The 23,928-nt window shown below is 33.6% G+C and overlaps 1 protein-coding gene across 1 annotated transcript in view; it reads left to right on the top strand.

Moving 5' to 3' along the window:
• The window catches only part of VPS13B (vacuolar protein sorting 13 homolog B), a 795,867-nt gene that overhangs the window by 112,780 nt on the left and 659,159 nt on the right, over window positions 1–23,928 (top strand). Inside the window, 3 exon segments of the mRNA XM_042923372.1 lie at window positions 2,185–2,354; window positions 5,363–5,557; window positions 18,133–18,257. Coding sequence (XP_042779306.1) covers window positions 2,185–2,354; window positions 5,363–5,557; window positions 18,133–18,257 — 490 coding nt within the window.

Consider the following 23,928-nt stretch of genomic DNA (forward strand, 5'->3'; position numbering starts at 1 on the left):
TACACTTTCAATGCTGTGAACACCTCTGAGAGTTCCTTTAATGGGAAGTGTTTTGTTAGGGGTATCTTCTGGGACATCTTCAGATACCTGCATTCTTTTTATCACAACCACTTTCTTCATCAACATCAGTTTGTCTTCACTAAGTTCCCCTAGCTACATAGCAAGAGTCTTTCCAATGATATGCTGTTGATATTCCCACAGTCACCTGTTTCTTCCCTAACTCCTTGTATGTTACCAGTATGTTTCTTTGCTGCACTTTCATCTTTGATTGGCAGTTCTGTTTAAATTATACATTTTTGCAAAATGTCACATAGGTTTATCACTGGTAAACAAGGAGGCAATGCAACTACATGCTTTGCTGTCTATACATAGTTAAATAGCAGGTATGAGATACCAGTAACCAAACCTGACAGACTTTGAAAGAAGTGACATGATTGATCACTGATCGTGATGCACATTTTTTCTTTATGTTATGATTTATGGAAAGAAGAACTAGTAGTAAGTCTTGTACTTTAAGTAGTTATTATACTGTGGTAACTGTATATACTGATAATATACAGTATTATACCGTGGAACTATTTTTTGGGGGGGGGGGAACTGGCATTTTTAACTAAAACAAGATAATAAATTCATTCATACATATCAGAACTGTGCAAAGTAAGAGCTACTTGATATGAGTGCATATGTATTTAATCTTAAGTACTTAATTCTCCATTTTTAAACTATTGTGTAGGGGTATAGTTCTGTGAATTTTGCAGACTTAACCACATTTGTGTAACTGTTCAAGAAATGGTGACTTAACAGCACTTCAGAAGTCCCCTTTGTGCTCTCCTCTGGTTACTCCTCTGACCCCAAGGGAAACCATTCTTCTTACTTCTAACATGGATTTAGTTATTTTGCTTATTTTATAATTCATGTAAATGGAATCACACAGTATGTATCTTTTGTCACTGGCTTGAGCTTAAATTATGAGATTCATTTCATTGTTATATAGTATCCCTTTATATGAATATACTATAACTTAATTATCCATTATGTTGGTGAGTAGTTTCTAGTTTTTGGTTATTATGATAGTGATGCCACAAACATTCTAGTACATGCCTTTTGGTAAATGTGTACTTTTGGGCATGGAAGAGTGGAATCACTTAGGTAAAAGGACTGCATATGTTCACTTTTAGAAGATAATTCCAAACTGTTTTCCCAAGTGGTTAAACCACTTTATGCTCTTATCAGCGGTTTGAAGAGTTTTAATTGCTCTTTACTGGGGGCTGGCAAACTATGACTTACTGCCTCTTTTTGTGCAACAGATGAGCTGATAATGGATTTTGTGTTTTAAATGGTTGGAAAAAAAAAAGAAATACACTTTATGACGCATGAACTCTATGTGAAATTTAATATTCAGTTTCTATAGGTAAAGTTTTATTAAGACATAATCATGCTCATTCAGTTATGTATTGTCTATGGCTGCTTTTGTGCTACAGTGGCAGAGTTGAGTAGTTGTGACACACTATATGGCCCACAAACATAAAATATTTGCTATGTGGCTATGTAAAAAGTTTGCTGCATGCTTGCCAGCACTTAGTAGTAGTCTTTTTCATTTTAACCATTCTAATGGGTCTGCAATGCTATTCCATTTGCATTTATCTGATAACTGATGATATTATCTAGCTTTTGATAGAATTTTTGTCCATTTGGATATATTATCTTTTGCTTGTTCAGATGTTTTTTTCACCTATTTTTCTATTGAATTGTTCATTAATGATTTTTATGTGGTTTTGCATTAGACATTTTTTAGTATGCTCTGAGTCCTTTGATAGTATGCTCTAAGTCCATCTATCTATCTACAGCAAATATCTTCTCCCTGTTTGTGGCTTGCTTTTGCATTATCTTAATGGTGTTTTAAAGAACAGAAGCTGTTATTCTTTTAACAAAAGAGATTAAAAATTTCTTTAAAATATTAAAAATATCTTAAAATAAAATATGTAAATTTTTATATAGTAAAGACATAAATTTATATTCTATAGTAATGTAACTTGTATTTGTTAAAGTTAACGTTATTTTTCAACTGTTTCATTGTTGAAAAGAAAAATACAATTTGACCTTAAAATTTGGGAACCAGTTAGTTAATCATTTAAAAAATTATTTAAAACAATTTTTTATTATATTTGTATTATTTCATTTTAGATATTAAGGATGAAAATGAAACCATGCTGAATCCTGAAGAAGTGGCATCTTTGGAGGAATATATTCCTACCCGACATACAAGTATTACTCTCCTCAAATGTACCTGTACTATTTTCATGGCTGAATTCAACTTGTTGGATCATTTGTTGCCTGTCATTATGGGAGAAAAGGTATATTTTGGAGTTTACTACTTTTTTCCTCATATATGCATATTTGTAGGTCCTATGCTATTGTAAGGAAGGTGATTGAGTAAAAGAATATGTGCTTATATACTTATCCATGGTGATGTTAAAGCAATGTAACTATGATTGTTAATTCTTAGAAAGTTGTGTGTGTGTATGTGTATATGCATATATATGCATATTTTTAAATCTCAAGGTAAGGCTGTATAAAGAAATGTTGAAGAGCATGGGTCTAGAGGTCAGTCCATATACAAACTATGACACTTTGCTTTTATTTCTAAACTTATTTCTGAAAAACAACAAAAAAAACCATTTTTCAGGTGGGCTGACAGATTCAGCTAGCTAGTAAAGAAGCAACAAGCCTAGGTAGATTCAGATGGTTTATTACTTACATATAGACAGCAAAAACAAATCATTAATGGTGTCAGCTTGCCGTGTCCCTTTCAGGACGACCTTGAAACTAGAGGGCCAAAATGACATGCAGCACACATGGTAGGGTACCCTGTTGTCAAGAGTTCAATTCCACACTTCATCTAAGCAGTTGTATAGCTACAGCTGTACCCTGAGAGGGGTAAGTGGAAACTCTGTGTCTCACCTGAATGAGGGATGCTACTAGCAGTCTCCCTCAAGAGAAGAAGGTGAGAAGTGGTTTTTTAGAAGATCTTTGCAAGACTGGACCAGTTGATTGGGTGTCCCCACTGTGGCTCAGGTCATGATCTCACAGTCCGTGGGCTTGAGCCTCGCGTCGGGCTATGCTGACAGCCCAGAGCCTGGAGCCTGCTTCAGATTTTGTGCCTGTCTTTCTCTGCCCCTCCCCTGCTCATGGTCTGTCTCTCTCAAAATTGAATAAACATTAGAAAAAATAAAAAAATTCTTTGCAAGACCACCTATCTTCTCATGGTCTGAGAGTCATGGGATGTTCTACCAAGGTTTAGGTCTGCTGTGGTTGCATCTTGCCTTCGTGTGGTCTACATAGATTTGTGGAAGATTGTCAGGGTGGCACAGAGGTATTCCCTTACAGTACCTAGCTCTTAGAATTATTTTTAATAATAAATGAGATAATGCACATGAATGATTTTGCACATATTAAGAACACAATAGTAATTACTATTGTTGTTGTCAGTGAGGACTTCCTGGATGATTAATATTTGTTTTAGGCCATACACAATGTATTGCTTTCTGCATTTGCCATATACATAATAAGCTGTTATTTGTTATTTTTATTCTTTTGGCTATATTTCTTTTGATATCTACATAATGATAATGATAGAAGGAAAAAGTATCCTAACTTTGAGAAGAATTTGTGGAAGTATGACAGGAAGTCAGTTGCCTATGATACAGTAGTTTCATTTTGTGTATCTGTGCCCTGTCATCCACTGGCAGTTGTATTGCTGGGTAAAGAGATTGTCTGGGGAAAATGTCAATGGAGAAAAAGTGTATTGATACTAGACATGAACTTCAAAACAACTATGGTTAATGAGTTCAAGAAAGAGACAAAAAGGTAGAAGGTTTCAGAAGAGACCTCGATCCATAAAAAAAAGAATCAAAACATTCTGGCACTGAAAACTACAGCACAAGTTAGAAAAATGGGATGGAAAAAGATGTATCATTTAAATGCAAATCCAAGGAAAAACAGTATGGCTAATCTAATACTGGAAAATTGTAGAGCTTAAGACCAAGAAGCATTTTTAGAAATGGTTATTTCATAATAAGTGTTAACGTCAAGAATAGAACAACGTAGATAATTCTTAGAGATGGTATGTTGAATGAAAGCAGGCAGTAATAAGTATGTACTGTATGATTCTGTAAAGTTCAAGAATAGGTAAAACTAATCTGTGGTGATTGTAATGAGAGTGAGTATTGGCTACCTCTGGTGGCGATCCAATATGTTGCCTGGGAAGGGATATAGGAGAGCCTTCTAGAATGCTTGAAATGGGTGGTGGTTACAGATGTAAAATTTTGTTGAGCTCTTCACTTAATGTTTGTATGCTTTACCATATGTTATACCTCAGTAATCCAAAATAAAATCACTTGAAAAAGTAATTTCTTAATAAGTGTCATTTAAAAATTACTAATAGTCAGGAAAGCATGTTCAACCATGTTCAACTTAGTCACTTTTAGGCACAGTGTTTGTGAGTAGTGGCACTGTTGGCTTTTTGGAGTTGATAAGTATTGCATTAGCATTTACCATCTTTAGCCAGTGCCTGCTAAATCCTAGTATTGCTCCCCAATTATTGTGACAATGAAAGACAGGCAAAACTGTGAAGCCACTCTTGCCACACGTATTTTCATGTACGTCTGGATGGAAGGTCATACTGTACCTCTTTGAGAATGACAGTATGGCATTTTAGGGGACTAAGTTATTTCTAAGACCCAAAGGGGTTGCTTGCTAATCAGGGTTCATACTCTGGACATCTTGCAACCTACCTGCATTTATTTGGAAGCTTGGAAAGGTTCTGTAACACTGAAAGTACCAAGACTAATGCAAAATTCTTAGGATTTTATGAGCCTTTAGCATGTTATTTTTAGTAGATATGGATCAGGGATTTTTCCATCCTGCAAATTTTACTTCTTGTGTGAGTAGTCTTATTGGTTTCTTAGTCATCTAAATATGAATAAAGGATAAGAAGACAAATGGTGGCTGGCTCTGAGATACCTAGGACAATATTTAGGAATGGTCGAGCATAGGAAAATGCCTTTAAATGTGCTGAAGCACACATAGTGAACTCTTCCAGTTGATTGAAAAATAAAAAGTTTAGCTAAATGATTAGTAATAATTTTACAATAAATACACATTTTTTGAAATCTAGGACGTACTTAAAAATATGTAGAAGATGTTTATATTTGGTTATGGTAAAAGAGTCCCACAGAAAGTCATCATTTTGTAGATTGATTTGATAACATTGCAAAAAATGCTAGTCTGAGACTTATATAGAGGGGATTGCATGCCAATCACTGTTTTCCTGAAATATAAATTGAACTCTGTTATTTTCTAGAACTCAAGTAACTTCATGAATACTACAAACTTCCAGTCTCTTCGGCCTTTGCCATCCATTCAGATACTGGTGGATAAAATTAATCTGGAACATTCTGTGCCAATGTATGCTGAACAGTTGGTGCATGTGGTCAGCAATCTTACTCAGCCATCTGATAATTTGCTTCATTATTGCTATGCACACTGCTACCTTAAGGTAGGAAAAGTGAATTTTGTTTATTAGTACCTCTTTGGCTCTCGGAGAATTAATTAAATAGCTTTTTTCCTGGAGTTGTAACTTCAAAGTTAGTATCCCATAAGATGAGATTTAAATGATATATAATAGATATTCATTATTCAACATAATTAAATAAAAGTGTACCTCTTTTGAAGTTACTTCTTCATTTATTTGGGATTAATAGCTTGATGTTTATAAGATAATGTTAATTAAGATTTTTGAAGATTTTGTATGTCACCGATGGTAATTATTAGTGTGAAGGACCACTTAGTTTATAGGGATTTTTTTTTTTAATTTTTTTAAATTTATTTATTTGTTTTGAGAGAGAGACAGAGCACAAGTAGGGGAGGGGCAGAGAGAGGAGACACAGAATCTGAAGCAGGCTCCAGGCTCCGAGCTGTCAGCACAGAGCCTGACTTGAGTCTCGAACTCACAAACTGTGAGATCACAACCTGAGCCGGATGCTTAACCAACTGAGCCACCCAGGCACCCCATTTTATAGGTATGTTTTAAAAAACTTATGATTTCTTTGAGGGGAGCATTTTTGTGAGATAATGCTTTATAAAGGATTAGCACATTTGTTTTTTTTAGTTACTTTCCTCTTACTGAATTGATGTTAATTTCTTGACACAAAAGGAGAACGTTTAATGCTTTAAATCAAGTTACAGAAATTATTGGGAGGCATAATGCATAAATAATGCATTCCAGTATAGGTACATAAATAAACCCAAATGTTGAGTAATAAGTAGTTTTGCTAAGCAAACACAGATGTATAGTTTAAGTAGAGACAACATATATCTAATCAAATTCTTTTATGGACTAAAGGAAACTATACAAACTTGAATTCAAGCGTAAGTACTAGATGCACTAAATTTCATGTAAAGGACTCCAAAATTAGAGAACTCCAAAAGCATATTCCTGATTTTATTGGTTTATGCTTTATTGTTCCATGTTTCAAAGTTTTAAAATATTTACATATTTGTAGGGCATAAAGAAACCAATATAAATGTAACAGTTTTAGATCACCTCTAGTTTAAGATGTTGAAATTTGTTTTCAAACCATGTAGAGTAGAATGACGTGATTTCCTAGAAGTCCATGTGAAGCCCATTTTTAAGAAGATGGTGGCGACTCTACTCCCTTGATGAGAGTGACCCTCTTTCAAAGGGGTGTGGACACAGGAAAGTGTGATTCACAGGAGCCATTATTGGAATTATTTATCACAGTGTTTTATGTCATGTGGAGAGTAGCAGAAAGTATTTTTGAAAGCTAGATATATAGGTAATATTTTATATTTGTGCTTTTTTATTCATTCTTGTAATTCACTGAAGTGTATTTTTCCAAATATTTTTATGACTTGAATACCAGATTATAATGTTCAGAATATTTGCCTTGTTTTGTTGAAACAGGACTAATTTTAGGCAGTTCACTAACCTTTCCAAGGTATTCTGCTTACGTAGGGGTCATCAGTTTGGTAAATATTAAGTTCTTTACATAGTGCAGACACTCAGCATTAAAGATGAATAAGGCATGTCCCATCCTTTAGGAGAATGGTCACCAAAGCCAATGGTCACCAATGTGGTTGTCCTCCATACTGACATAAAAGTTACTGGGATTGTTGTTTACTACTACTGTTGTTAATAAGTTGAAAGCTCACTTAATTCTAGTATAATCTAGATAAATTTATGTTTTGGGAAAAGGTCTTTTGCTTTTACACATAAAAGTTGTCTTTTATATTTTGGTTAATTTGACTAGAGCTATCTATAATGGGTAAGTTAAGTATTCCAGGAAGTTTGTTGTTGGGCAGAGCAAGAATATTATATGTAGAAAAACTTGTCATTGACATTAAGAATATTGAATACTTTAAAATATAAAGCCTTGAGTCTTGAATATGTTATTGTATTTTGGGTGCTTGTTCAGTGGCCTGGTACATTTTTAAATGTTCAGGATTTGGTATAGAGAGTTTTAGTTTTTATTTGGACTGTTTGGAACTGACTCAAAATACTGATTTGTTGTAAAGTTTATAGCAGTTCATGTTACTTGGCATAATTACTATAACCTTTGAGAAGGTTTCCAAAGATAAATTTTCCTATTATAGTGCTAAAATATTATAGTAGAGGTTTTAAATCTTTTTTTCATATGTGTGGCATTTTAGGCCTTAAGTAATTTTCAGTTAAATACTTAAATGCTCAAGTTTTACTTTTGTATACCTAAATTTAACTATAGTGACTGTGGTGAAATGGTGTGTAGCATCAATTTAATGTAATTAAATTTATTTTTATTTTTTTCTTAAAATTTTTTTAAATGTTTATTTAAAATATTTTTGAGAGAGACAGACTGCGAGCAGAGGAAAGGCAGAGAGAGAGGGAGACACAGAATCCTAAGCAGGCTCTAGGCTCTGAGCTGTCAGCACAGAGTGCTAGGGCTCAAACCCATGAACTGTGAGATCATGTCTTAAGCTGAAGTCAGTCACTTAACTGACTGAGCCACCCAGGCGCCCCTATAATTAAATTTTTTAATTGGGAGAGTTTGCATGGATGTGTGAAGAAAACTCGCAGATTGAACTTACTTTTACATGTCTTATCAAGTCCTCTCTGTTTAACTGCTAAACCCATCCTTTAAGTGTGTGTGTGTGTGTGTGTGTGTGTGTGTGTGTGTGTGTGTGTATAGCATCAAGTAGCAAGGACATTGCAAAGCATCTGATGATTGAAACATGAAGAAAGTAACTTCATGAAAGCACCCTATAAACTACAATAATATATAAATTTTAGGCCTTGTTACTCATAAGGATCAGCTATGGCAGATGTTTCAGAGAGATCAAAGAAATTATAGTAGAATCAAAACCCTTGGAGTTTGTAGATTTGGTAATTTTCAACCTCATCAAAATAGTATTCTCTGGGGGTTTGGAGAAATGGTGCTTTTATACATGTCTGGTAAGTGTATAAATTGGTATCATTTTGGAGAGTACTTCTGCAGGATCTAATTTGAAAAAAATCTCCCTCATACCCATCCATTCCAATTTTCAATGTCTATCCTAAAGCAAGGGTCAGCAAACTTTTCTTTAAAAGATCAGACAGTAACTATTTTAGACTTTGGGGACCAAGATACAAAATTTAGTATCTTATATAATACTTAAATAATAAGAGAACAAATTTCCACAGATTTTGAGTTGATGAAAGTAAAAATGTTTTAGTGTACACTTTTTTCATAATACAGTTTTACTAATGAGAAGAATGGAATTCTTTTTCTTGGGGTAACATTTCACCTCATTGGGGTTCCCACTTAGTGTTCCCTGTCACCAAATGGATTATGAATGTTCGTATGTAAAAATTATTCATAGCTTGTAGGCAGTACAAAAACAGGCATTGGGTGAAATTTGACTTGTGGTTTGCTGACCCCTGCCCCAGAGAAATTTTTGCATATGGAAATATACACAACTGGAGGTCTGGATATGCTCACAGGGATAGCTCTCTCCAGTGTAATTTTTGGCGGGAATCCTAGGAAGCGTAATGGTATACATAGGTATGGCACCATATATGTAAATGAAGAAAACAAAATAATGCTAAAGATTGTTCTCAGATATATGAAGTATAACAAGTAGATAAAGGTATAACAAACAAGTGGACAGGAGACATCCCAAATTTAACTCCTCCCCTCCTACCCCCCCTTGTAATCACTAACCTACTTTCTGTTTCTATGTATTTGCCTATTCTGGACATTTTCTCTTTCTTTTTCTTTCTCTTTTTCTTTTTATTTTTCTCTTCTTTTTCTTTTTCTTCTTTTTCTCTTTTCCTTTTTCTTTTTCTTCTCTTGAGAGGGAGGGAGAGCGAGAAAGAGAGAGAGAAGATAGAGAATCTCAAGCAGGCTCCACGCCCAGCGCAGAGCCTGACCTGGAGCTGCATCTCATGACCGTGAGATCTTGACCTGAGCCCAAAATCAAAGAGTCCAATGCTTAACCAACTGAGCTATTCAGGCACCCCTCGACATATATAAAAGAAATCCTACAGCATATGCTGTTTTGTGTCTGTCTTTTTTCACTTAGCATAATGCTTTTAAGGTTCATTCATATTGTAGCATGTATCAGGATTTTATTCCTTTTTTATGGCTGAAGAATAATATTATATGAATATACTGTATGTTGTTTATCCAATTATCTGTTGATGTGCATTTGTGTTGGTTCTAGTTTTTGGCTATTATGAACAATGTAGTTATGAACATCCGTGTATAGATTTTTGTGTGAAGACAGGTTTTCATTTCTTTTGGTTATATACCTAGGTGTGGAGTTGTCTGGTCAAATGGTAACTCTATTTTTAACATTCTTAGGAAGCACAGAACTTTTTCCCAAAAGGATTGTTAAATTGTTTTTCCTGTTCTACTACCACCACATTTTTTACTTCTTCACATCTTTACTAATACTTGTTATTGTCGGTTATTTTGATTTTATTCATCTTAGTGGTCGTAAAATGGTATTTCGTTCTGATTTTGATATATGTTTTCATAATGTTTAGTGATGTTGAACTTTTTTTTTTCATGTGCTTATTGGCCATTTAGATATATCTTCTTTGGAGAAATATCTATTCGGATCTTTTGCCCATTTTTGAATTGTCTGTTACTGAGTTACAAGCATTCATTAGGTATTCTGAAGGATTTTGTTTCTTTAAAAGTGTAGGTGACCAGCCAATTTGACAATAAATTATATTTAAAAAAGTGTAGTTGACAGAATGACAGTATTCATATTTTAAAAATTCTGGGTAATGAAAAAATTTATTTTCTCAGTTAAATTGTTAGTGGGCTAAGTGAGGAGAAAATATTTAATTTCTCTCCATAAGAAAAAAACGTAATTGTCATTTTCAGTCCAGAGCTTTTTTGTTTCAGTGGATATATGAGCAAAAACTAGATTTAGAGGGTTTAAAGAATGAGTAGGCAATGAAAAAAAATGCAGCATTCTCCAGGCTTCTCTGTCAAGATACTTGCTGATTAAAGATGAGAAATGGAATTTTACTGAAGGTTGGAGAAGAGATAGTGGTGAGAAAGTTTTTTAAGAATTAAGTGGAGGGGCACCTGGGTGGCTCAGTGGGTTAAGTGTCAGACTTTGGCTCAGGTCATGATCTCGTGGTCCATGGGTTCGAGCCTTGTATCGGGCTCCGTGCTGACAGCTCAGAGCCTGGAGCCTGCTTTGGATTCTGTGGCCCCCTCTCTGTCTGCCCCCACTTGTACTGTGTTTTTCTGTCAGTCTTTGCCAAAGATAAATGAACATTAAAAAAAATTAAAAAAGAAAGAATAAGTGGAGAATCTAGCATATTTTTTTGAGAGGGGAAAGAGGAAGTGGAGGGAGGAAGCAAGGCAGAGTGAAATTGTGAGCTAATATATGAGCTAACTCAAATGAAGCATCAAATTGCTGTTCTGGCAATATGGAGTTTTGAAGAAGTCCTTTATCCTTATTGGACCTCACTTTCCCATATGTGAAATGAAGTGGTTTATTTAATATCTAAGCAGTTTTAGCTCTGAAGTTCAGTTTTTAATCAAATAGATCTGATTCCACCTCCTGAAGGCTTTTCCTTCCCCAAATGCTCATTATTCTGTAGAATTTTCACTATAATCCTTCTTTCTTTAGTTTTTGCTTATTCCAATGTATTTCTGTAAATGGATTAACTTTTTTTTTTTTTTTTTACTGTTTTACTTTTTTTATTTTTGTAAAATACACTTAACATAAAAATTACCAGGGTGCCTGGCTGACTCATTCGGTAGAGGATGCAACTCTTGATCTCTGGGTTGTGAGTTTGAGGCCCACATTAGGAGTAGAGATTACTTAAAAAACAAAACAAAGGAAAACAAAAAAACATAAAAATTACCAGTTGCAGAATTTTTAGTTGTATAGTTCAGGAGAGTAACTACGTTCATAATTGTGCAAGTGTCATTACCATCCATCGCCAGAATCTTCTCATGAACCCAAACTAAAACTTGATTAAATTATTCCAAGTTCTCTCTCCTCTGTCCCTGGGTAACCACCATTCTACCCTTTGTTTCTATGAATTTGACTACTTAGTACCTCATATTAGTGGAATCATATGATGAATGTCCATTTAACTGTTGTATTTTATTAAGATACTGTTTCTAAGATTCATCCATGTCATAGCATAATTTAAACTTGCTTACAGTTTGAGTCTGAATAATACTACATTGTATTTATGTACCACATTTTGTAAATACACTCTTTCATTGATGAACACTTGGGTTATTTCCACATTACCTGTTAACTTCACTGATTTTATTTATTTTCTATATATAGCCTGAAATGGAGTGCTAAATAATATTGTAATTTTATGTTTAATTTAATTTAATTTATTTTTATTTTTTTGGTTTTAAAATTTTAAGTTTATTTATTTATTTTGAGAGAGAAAGAGACCGGGACAGGGGTGGAGAGAAAGAGAATCCCAAGTAGGCTCCACACTGTCAGTGCAGAGCCTGATGTGGGGCTCAAACCACAAATCATGAGATCATGACCTGAGCGAAAGTCAGATGTACTTAGCTGACTGAACCACCTAGGTGCTCCATGTTTAATTTTAAATACACAGCATATGATTATGAATAGCAGCTGTGCTATTTTATATATTTTTTTAAATATTAAAAAAGGTTTCATTTAAGTTCCTGTTAGTATACATGTAATGTTAATTTCAGGTGTACAACATAGTGATTCAATACTTCCATACAACACCTGGTGCTCGTCACAAGTGCACTCCTTAATCCCATCACTTATTTAACCCATTCCCCCACCCATCTCCACTATGGTACCATCAATTTGTTTGCTATAGTTAAGAGCATGTTTCTTGGTTTGCCTTTCTCTTTTTTCACCCTTTGGTCATTTGTTTTCTTTCTTAAAATCCACATAGAAGTGAAAGCATCTGGTATTTTTTTTCTGACTTATTTTACTTGTGTAATAACCTATAGGTCCATCTGAGTTGTTGCATATGACAGGATTTCTTTCTTTTTTATGGCTGTATGGTAATACTTCATTGTGTGTGTATATGTATATACCTCATCTTTATCCATTAATTAGTCCGTGAGTACCTGGGCTTTTTCCATCATTTGGCTGTTGTGGCTGCTGCTGCTATATAAACATTGAGATGCTTGTATCCCTTTGAATTAGTATTTTTGTATTCTTTAGGTAAATACCTAGTAGTGCCATTGCTGAGTCGTAGGGTAGTTCTATTTTTAACTTTCTGAGGAACTTCCATACTGTTTTCCAGAGTGGCTGCACCAGTTTACATTCTCACCAACAGTGCAAGAGGGTTCCCCTTTCTCCACGTTTTTGCCAGCATCTGTTGTTTCTTGTGTTCTTGAGTTTAGCCATTTTAACAGGTTTGAGTTTTGTATTTGTATTTGTTACAGTTTTGATTTGTATTTCTCTGATAATGAGCAACATTGAACATCTTTTCATGTGTCTGTTGGCCATATGGATGTCTTTTTTGGAAAAAGACATACATATTCATGTCTTCTGCCCATTTTTTATTTGGGTTATTTGGTTTTTGGGTGTTGAGTTTGATAAGTTCTTTATATATTTTTGATACTAAATCACTGTTGGGTATGTCATTTCCAAATATCTTCTCTGATTCTGTAGGTTGCCTTTTAGTGTTGTTGATTGTTTCCTTTGCTCTGCAGAAGTTTCTTATTTTGATGCAGTCCCAAAAGTTTATTTTTGCTTTTGTTTCCCTTGCCTTTGGAGACGTATCTAAAAAGCAGTTGCTATGGCTGATGTCAAAAAGGTTACTGCTTGTGTTCTCTTCTAGGATTTTTATGTTTTCAAGTTTCACATTTAGGTCTTTAATCCATTTTGAATTATTTTTGTGTATGGTGTAAAAAAGTGGTCCGGTTTCATTCTTCTGCATGTTCATGTCCAGTTTTCCCAATACCATTTGCTGAAGTGGCTTTTCCCCATTGGATATTCTTTCCTTCTTTGTCAAAGATTAATTGACCATATAGTTGTGGCTTCATTTCTGGGTTTTCTATTTTGTTCCATTGATCTAAGTGTGTATTTTTGTTAACAGTGCCACACTGTCTTGATCACTACAGCTTTGTAGTATAACTGGAAGTTCAGAATTGTAATGCCTCCAGTTTTGTTTTTCTTTTTCACGATTGCTTTGGCTATTTGGGGTCTTCTGTGGTTCCATACAAATTTTAGGATTGTTTTTTTCTAGCTCTGTGAAAAATGCTGGTAGTATTTTGATAGGGATTGGATTAAATATGTAGACTGCTTTGGGTGGGATAGACATTTTAACAATATTAGTTTTCATCTATGAGCATGGGATATTTTTCTATTTATGTCATCTTAAGTTTCATTCATAATTGTGTAGTTTTCAGAGTACAGGTCTTTTACTTCTTTGGTTTATTTCTAGATATTTTATTGTTTTTGGTGCAATTGTAAATGGGATTGATTCCTTAATTTTTCCTTCTGCTGCTTCATTATTGGTGATAGAAATGCAACAGATTTATGGATGAAGTTTCATCATGAAGTCAATGCTTGATTTTTTTTTTCTGTTCCTTTAAGAAAGAGACATATCTTTAGGATGTTGGTTATACTATTGTACCAGGTGTCTTAAAATGACAATAGCATAAAAATGATTTATTTTACATCACAATTAGTATGTTTTCATTGTCATTTACAGTTAGTGTGTTTTTATACTTTTTGCCTTTTATTATTGAAAATTATAATACAGCATAGTAATTTTATTAAAAACTTACTAGAAATTTTTTATATTTCTAAATCTACAGTTTCTTCTATTTATGTTAATTCAAGGACATTGTAAAGTGTTAAAATATAGATGATAAATTTTTAATATTCTAATTGGATTTTTTAAAAGGCGGCACTACATGTTGAATTGTTCATTTAATGTGATGTATAAGTCATCTTATTCAAGGTGACCTTTCCTTCAGCTAAAATTTTTATTGGTATTTACACTTACAGCTTCATACGTTTTTTGCTGGTTCAGATGATTAGTTTGCAGTGTTCAGTACTTTTACTCTGTTTCTGAGTATATAAACTATCCTTGGTGAAAGCAACTTCAATTTATACTCTGTTTCCATTTTTCTAGGTAAAGTTTTTGTAATGTTGGTTAAGGGCTATGGACAAGTTAGTTAAGTAGGTATTATAAATCTATGTATTTCATTACTGTAATTAAAATTTTTTTTAGCGTCTATTTATATTTGAGAAAGACAGAGAGAGAGAGAGAGAGAGAGCGCGCGCACATGAACGGAGGAGGGGCAGAGAGAAAGGGAGACACAGAATCCAAAGCAGGTTCCAGGCTCTGAGTTGTCAGCACAGAGCCCGATGTGGGGCTCAAACTCATGAACCATGAGATCACGACCTGAGTTGAAGTCAGATGCTTAACCGACTGAGCCACCCAGGCGCCCCTAAATTTTTTTTTAATGTTTATTTATTTTTGAGAGAGACAGAGACAGAATACGAGTGAGTTAGGGGCAGAGAGAGAGGGAGGCACAGAAGCCGAAGCAGGCTCCAGGCTCTGAGCTGTCAGCACAGAGCCCAACACAGGGCTCCAACACATGAATGGTGAGATCATGACCTGAGGGGAAGTCGGACGCTTAACGGACTGAGCCACGGAGGTGACCCTTCGTTATTGTAAATTTTTTTTTTTTTAAGTAATATCATTTATTTATTTATTTTTTTTTCCTTGCGTGCTGGATTTTATTTATTTATTTATTTTTTAATATATGAAATTTACTGTCAAATTGGTTTCCATACAACACCCAGTGCTCATCCCAAAAGGTTCCCTCCTCAATACCCATCACCCACCCTCCCCTCCCTCCCACCCCCCATCAACCCTCAGTTTGTTCTCAGTTTTTAACAGTCTCTTATGCTTTGGCTCTCTCCCACTCTAACCTCTTTTTTTTTTTTTTTTTTCCTTCCTCTCCCCCATGGGTTTCTGTTACGTTTCTCAGGATCCACATAAGAGTGAAACCATATGGTATCTGTCTTTCTCTGTATGGCTTATCTCACTTAGCATCACACTCTCCAGTTCCATCCACGTTGCTACAAAAGGCCATATTTCATTTTTTCTCATTGCCACGTAGTATTCCATTGTGTATATAAACCACAATTTCTTTATCCATTCATCAGTTGATGGACATTTAGGCTCTTTCCATAATTTGGCTATTGTTGAGAGTGCTGCTATAAACGTTGGGGTACAAGTGCCCCTATGCATCAGTACTCCTGTATCCCTTGGATAAATTCCTAGCAGTGCTAATTTAAAAGAGAGTTGGGGGCGCCTGGGTGGCTCAGTTGGTTGGATGTCCAACTTCAGCCCAGGTCATGATCCCATGCTCTGTTGGTTCGAGCCCCGCATTGGGCTCTGTGCTGACAGCTCGGAGCCTGGAGCCTGCTTCGGATTCTGTGTCTCCCTCTCTCTCTCTGCCCCTCCCCTGCTTGCACTGTCTTTTTCTGTCTCCCAAAAATATATAAATATTAAAAAATGAAAAAGAGAGTTGGAAATTGGTTATTTTGAATAATTTTTGGGGGGAGAAAGAGGGAAAGAGTGTGTTTTGGGGGTACAGAGGGAGATAGGAAGAGAGAATCTTAAGCAGGCTGCACTCCCAGCCTGGAGCCCTATGTAGGGCTTGATCTCATGACCGTGAGATGATGACCTGAGGTGAAATCAAGATTTGGACACTCACCTGAATACTGAGCCACCTAGGCTGCCCTGAAATAATTGCTTTTGATACAGTAGGTAGGCCCTCTTTCATTATATTTGCCTGAATGTTCTCTTAGAAGTGTCTCTGAACAGCATACAAATTTAATAATAGTTTAAAAAATATTACAGAATAAGGTATGGTTTCCCCAGAGTCTTTTGCAGTTCTGCAAACATCCAGCAGGGATCTCCTCTACACCCAGTTTCCATCTGAGTATAATTACTGATAGTGTCTGTGATTATACTGTTTGGGCATTTTATAGAATATTAGTGCCTTGAGAGAGTTCTTAGTTGGACACAGATAATGTAATATGATAAAATATTAACCTTATTCACAGTCTAGAAATATTTGGAGGTTGGGCAATGTTTTAAAATGTTTTTTATTAAATGGCATAGTAATTGTAAAGTTTAGAATCTTTTACAATGGGCCTTTTAGAGGAAATGTGAAATGCTGAAATTGCACAGTGCCTAAAAATTCTTTGCATACAGTATTGCTCAGAACAAGTCTTTAAAGAGAATGGATGTGGATAACTTAATTTTCAAGGTTGATCATTTAAGTATTAGAAACATTTTTTTCTCAATCTGTATTTCTTGCCACGTGGTGACAGTAGGATTTACAGGAATTAATAGGTGTTCACTTTCATTTTCTCTGATAGTAATTAGGTAGGTCTTTTGAAATGGAGTTTTTCTTTAAAAATATGTAATTCTAACTAATGTCTCATTTCTAAAAAATTATTTTGTTCACTTAAAACTGACTTCAAAGGAAATGATTTGACATTGTCAGTTTGATGAATGATAGGGACATGATAGCTTTTTGAAACCATTTGGGAATAGTTTAATACTTTTTTAAGAAAATGATCATCAGTTTGTAAGTTCATTGAATGAAAGTATTTTTGAAAATTGAACAATCTTAAACATGTTTCATTGTAGAACTTATCAGTTAATATAAATCCTAGAGATAGGAAATTCAGTGCTTTATGAATCCAAGGAGTAAAAAATAATAAGGAAAGATAAGTGTTAGGGTTAACTTACTTTAGTATGTTGTTGGAAACCAGTAACTTTGTTTTGTATCCCTGTGTGTTAGTGTTTTATGTTTGAGATGTTTATCTTTTATATTATTGGAACGAATTGGAACTCATTTGTAGTAAGTTCTCTATAGTGGTTCATGTAAAATGTGATGTTATATTGGTTCTTCCTTCAAAGCAAATATACTGTTCAGGAATTTTAAGGAATGCTTTTAAAATTTTTGAGTGTGATCTCGTTTTAAGTATAAACATATGAAGAGTGTAGTGTATGTCATGTACCAAATTTCCTGGGGTGAAAACATTAGCCATACAATTTTCACAAAAGAAAGGGGTACTTTGTAACATTTTAGGATATATTTGGGTATCCTTTTTGTGTGTGCATAATGTAAGTTGAAGGCAAAATACATTTTTATGATTGTTTTTGTCGTAATTAATGTTTTTTAGGCATTAAATGATATTAACGGTAATTTACTAATTTTTACAATGTGCACAATACAGGCAGTTTATATTACTAGAAAGTGTGTGCATTTTAGCAGACAGTAAAACACTAAATAATAATTATGTTTAGAAACAAAATGTGAAACTTAGAGTTAGTAAGAAGCAGTGATCTTTCAGGGAAATGAAAAATACTGTATGTTTAAATCCCTTAATTTGGATTTAGTCAATGTTAAATTGAATAAAAGAAAATGTTGATGTTTGGAAAGTGGAAAAAGACATTGGAACATATTTAGTGTGCAGCTGTTGTAGAGCAAATTGAAACTGACGTATTTCATCCTGTGCTTATTAAAACTTTGTCTCTGTGAACATTTGGATCTTTTCTTTTTGTTTCAGATATTTGGTTTCCAGGCAGGACTGACATCTTTGGATTGTAGGGGATCTTACTGCTTACCTGTACCCATTATTCCCTCTTTTAGCACTGCTCTTTATGTTAAACTTCTGAAACTACCCACATGCTGGTAAGTATTATGTTAAAATATGGCTTATGGCAATTTTCATGTATTATGAAGGGGAAAAAACTCAGTCGTGTCTCTTATGCAAGTGTGTTAGTTTTATACAAAACCTTAGAAAAATATCTGAAGTTCTTCTGTCTTTTACTGAGACACTAAAAATCTCTCTTTAATGCCTGAAGTATACTAGATCATAGTCTCTCTTGTGGTAATGTTAACTGTTGTCGGGGTAATAACTGTTAATCCATGTTGCAACTAGAGTAAACTGTTGCTGCTTCATACTGTACTAGTAACTGTAAGGGCAAGTACCTTATTTTTGCCTTTTTAAGAGGATATGGACAAAGATTTTTAAAAGTTGCCATTTAATATCAAAGCCTAAGTATTTGTCACCTAAATAACAATTTCATGTGTATTCATAGGCACTGAGAAAAGTATACCCATAACATAGATTAGACATTTGATATGTCTGTAGTTAATGTATTTTAAAAGAAACGGATATTAGATCATATTTTCATTCGTTTTTGGGTTACTTTATTTGGAGGTCGTATTTCTTTAAATTGAAAGAGGTTTATAGAAAGAAAGCCAGTAGTTATGACTTCTTAAATTTTAGTTGAAAACAAACTTTAATATGTTAAAAAGAAAATTGCTTGAAGGTATGAAAAAAGGTTTCAAAACATGAAATATATTCTAGTGAAATAGTTCTACATTGTAAAATTTAGATTACTTTTATTATGTGGATGGAATATATCTTTGCTTTCCCATCCTAATTAGTAAGCTAATTTTTACAGATTGTTAATTTCTATTAGTTATTTATGAAAAGCAACATGACTTCTAGCAAATATATTTTATCTAAAGTACTTCATTTATTAAAAATATATTTCTTTAATAACTTTTAAAATGAAATTTATAAATTGCTCACATCTTCAAAAATTTTGCCTATTGATCCAGAAAATTAAAATATAGAAGTTGCAGTTAATTAAGTCTTGGAACCAGTTTTTTTTGGTAAAATGAAACCATTATTAAATGATCATTCTTAATTTTCTCTCGATAAGTTTAATTTTGTCCTTAGTCATCCATATTCCACGCGTGTCATATATTATGTTGTATAGAGATTTACTTTTTAACTTTTTACTTGTATATACATAACATGTTGTATTTGAGCCAAATTTTATATTCCAATCTATTAAGAAATACCATGGGATATGTCCCAGTTGGTATGTTGATTATCAACTTTAATAGATGTTTGTAAGTACTGTTATCTCAGTTATGTGCTGATTTATTTATCATTATAATACTGAGATTTTTAGAAATGGTGCAATTTACCTTAGAAAATACTTAGCTTTTTTTTAAAGCCAAAATTTTCAAAATGAATTATAGCCTTCATATGAAAAAAATTGAGTATTTAAATAGGCAAGGCTTAGTTTAAGGATGTGAAGGACTTACTGCAAGTATTGTCAAATGTGGTTGAAAATATGCCTGCTGACATCTAGAAGAAAATATTCCATTTAAAATACTAAAAGCATGAGATCACACAATGCTTATATTTGGAAGTAACTTGATTTTTTGTAGTTAAGACCACTTCTGTGATATTCGAGTGATATTTTTCTATGCTTTATGTGAGTATTTTGCTTTGAAATAGTTTCTTTATATTATTTTCCATAATTAATAGACCATAAACTATAATTTGTTCTTAGCAACTCTAAATTGAAAGTAATACATGTAAAACTCATTAAATTGATACGTATTTTAGTTAAATGAATAAGATCCCAGATAAAATATATCATATAGTGCTTGCATTAAATCAAAATCATATGAGAACTGAGAATTTTATTTAACTCATGTAGTGAGTGAGGATTATTTTAGTAAGGCACCCTGTTTGTATCATTTAATGTCAATTCTGTTCCCAGTATGGTATCTCCCTGCCTCAAATCATACAAGCCGTTTCATTTGAATTTTTAAAAATTATATTCCAGTTTCCTAAAGCACATGTATGATGCTATGTATATTTATATTTATCTACCTACCTACCTACCTATCTATTCAATAAGAAGAGCATATTTACTATAGGCCATGGATTTTAAAACCCTTATACCACACTGAAAAAAATTTTAGTTGGAATGTGTAAGTTAGTAATGGAAATCTAGATTTTATATAAAACAGAAAAGTAGTTTTATACTTTTTGTTTAAAAATGTCTAAATTGATGCTAATCATATGTGAAATTTCAGACTAACATTTATTTTAATCATTTTTGCTAATTTTTAGAAATATATGGTTTAAGTAACATTGAAAATAAGTTATTTTTTTCCTGTATGAATGTTCCTGTTAATATATTTTAACAAGCTAACACTAAACTCCAGTTTCTTGGAATTTATTTTTTTCAAAATATTTTGGTCATATTTTATCTTTCTGTATTACACAGTTTCTAAACATAAATAAACATTTCAAAAAATTTTTTTCTTCATTACTTTATATCAGGTTAACTTTTAATTCTTTTAGTCCCTTAGAACAGGATTAAATTATGTAGGATATAGTGGGAAAGACATAGTGATGATAATATTTAATGACAGGAGTCTTGAGCAGTTAATTCAAATTTTAATTTTTCTCTCTGTTTAGTAAGAGGATGTTTAAAAGCAGGCAATAAAGTATTGGTTAAAGGGCAATAAAGTATTATAAGGTTATTCTAAGTAGGATTAAGGCTTGGTCTCTTGTAGATACTTATTTTAAAAATTTCTACTGTGGTGATAATGCTTTTAGGCTTCTAGATAAATTCTTGGAGTTAACATTTTTTTTTTCAGAACAGACAAACTATAATAAACACATTAACTTTATTTCCAAACTTTTAAATTGAAATACTAATATTTTATGGAAAAGTGCATAAATTATGGTGTTTCCTAAGTGAATTGGACCTTTGGTAACCAGCAGAAAGATCAAGGAGCAGAATATTATCAGCATCTCAAAAGCCTCTCTCACTTACCTTCCTGCAGGGTTAACTGTTATTCTGATTTCTAATAATATAGATTAGTTTTGTCTATTCTTGGACATAAATAGAATCATCCAACATATTCTCCTTTTTGACTGGCCTCTGTCACTGAAAGTAATGTTTGGGAGATTCAGACAGCAGAATGTAGTTTTTAGATTGTTTGCTTTTGTCATTATGCAGTATTCTATTACATGAACATTGACCATTTACACATTTTTGATCTGTAATTTTAATTGAAAAATAAGTATCTAAAGCGTGTGTCAATTTATTTTTTATTCCTTTGCCATTTTCCCTTTTCCTTAAGAAGCTTCAGTTGTTTGGGAGATTGGATGTCATTCATAAATATTTTTTGATTATCTATGTTGTGATAAGCATTGTGGTACATATTGGAATTGGGGAAAGAATACAGTAGAATGCAGTGAGGGTAAGGGATATCCACAGAGCATGAAAACTTAGTCTAGTGGGAGAGGACACTACACACACAAGAAAACATTTGTCTTTCAATGGCAAAATTGAGGCTTAAGCGAAATGTCCTGTTTAAAGAAAGTAGAAAATTTCCTGCGACATTGTGGTTGGTTTCAGAGAGAAAGTGGCAGTACAATTGGGTTTTATTGGTTGAATTGGGTCTAGACATCTAGACATCAGGAGATTGTTTGGGGTGCAGAAGTTTCTATGGGGATAATATTGTCTGAACAAAGTCAAGGTTGGTCTGTTGGATCTGAGAATGGTACAGTGGGAGAGGAATTTGGAAGTCTCCTTTTGGGCCTTGACTTGTACATGATTAAGGGTGTCTGAGCTTTTTTAATCTTAAAAAAAAAAAAAAAGGTTAAACTAGTTAATGAAATATTCATTAACCCCATTTATTCCTCACCAGGCTTGTTAAATTGCAATTATACCATAGTCTTAAGTTCATTTTCTCCTATAATTGAGGGTTCAAAAATGTGATCTCATTTATAGAGAGATAGGTGCAACATACTTTGGAAGTTGAGAAAAATTATTTTGGCTTAGAAAGTCATGGAGAACGTGAAGATGGTAACTTCTAAGCAGATTATTAAAGAATGAATACGATTTGAAAGAAAATACTTTTTTATATAGTGTTAGGTTGTTAGGTACTTTAATGAAGTTTTCATTAACAACGCTGTGAGCTTAAGATGATATTCTCTGTTATAAACTAAAGCTCAGGGAGGTTACATAAATTGTCCCAAGTCACACAGTGTCTGGGCAAGGAATCTCATGGAAGGTTATCTGATTCTAAAGTCTTTGGTGCCTTTCTTACCTGAAGGTGTGAAGATGTACATTATCTTTTGTTAATCATCTCCAGAGGCTCAGTGTACTTCTTGCCTTGTAGTAAAAGTGGATTTCTATGTATCGAGAGGACAGTTGAGATAATACAGCTAATAAATCTGAACTCTCCTAGTATCTCCTAGTATACAGTTAATAGTATATAGATATTATTGTAATGATCTCATAGAATTGTAGATAATAGGGTTAGGTGGAATCTTAGACATTATCTCAATTTATCAGTCTATGATGCAGCTTTTGATTTATAGTTGTTTATCCATGGGTTGAACATTTTATTCAGAGAGAGGCAACCAGATTCATTTTTGGGAATCTCTAGAGTTCTTTATTTTATTGAGTCAAAATCTGCTTTCATGTTTCTTCTCTTTCCTAATTATTGCTTATATGTGTCATGAGTCATTTTCATAGACATAAGGAGGTGGGAAAACACGTTTCTTTACAAGATTGAGGGATCCCTCTAAGTACCCATTCCTTATTTAACACATTGGCGTATGTCTTGGTTTTGGCTCATGAAGTTATTGAACAGTTCCTTTGTTTGAGGAAGGTGTTGCTGGGAATCTGTGTTTGAGTTCAGTGTTAATTAGGAAATTTGGCGTTAGTCGGCTCATGGTAATTGACGTGGTGTGTAAAGGCTAAGAGAACAGATACTGATCTTTTTGCCTCCCTGAAACAAAAACTGAAGCAGCCATTTTCCTGCTTTAGCTCAGAATAACACTAGAATAAATGCTTTTAGCTTTAATGGAGGCTAGGCCCTTCAAGATAAAAAAAAAAAAAAAAGCCAATATTTATTTATCAGCAAACATAGAGGATAAGTAACCCACCCCACAGGGCTCAACATCACGTTGCTCAACTGCCCTGTTCTTTATAATACCACAGTTTGAACCTCAAGAACACAGAGTTGGGGTTTTTAATACCCCTGGAGATAGAGGTTTTTAATTCCCTTTGTTCCAGAGCTATGATCATTTTCATCTGCTTTTGTGATAAATACTGTCTTGAACAGAATGTCTTAAAACTGGTAAGACTTAGTTGGGATGCTACCTCCACTTGAGTGGCAGCAGCCTGATTGTTAGCTTCAGTTCTTGGATCTGGAACGTGCTTTCATGGAATATTTTGAACTGAAAAGAAATCCTTTCATCATCTATTACAGTCTTCTCATTTCAAAGATGAAAAGACTGAGTCCGGGAGAGTTCAAATTACTTAACCTAAGACCACACAGTAAATATCAGTGCTGCAGTGTGATCCTCCCTTTCTTGATTCAGGGCTCCTTCAACTGTACCACACTACTTAAAAGTCATTATTACTATTATTTTAATTTATGTATGATAAAATATACAAAACAGAAAGTTTACCATTTTAACCATTTTTAAGTGTACAATTCAGTGGCATTAAGTATATTCACA

The sequence above is a fragment of the Panthera leo genome, chromosome F2 (assembly GCF_018350215.1).
Source record: "Panthera leo isolate Ple1 chromosome F2, P.leo_Ple1_pat1.1, whole genome shotgun sequence".
Taxonomy (NCBI): domain Eukaryota; kingdom Metazoa; phylum Chordata; class Mammalia; order Carnivora; family Felidae; genus Panthera; species Panthera leo.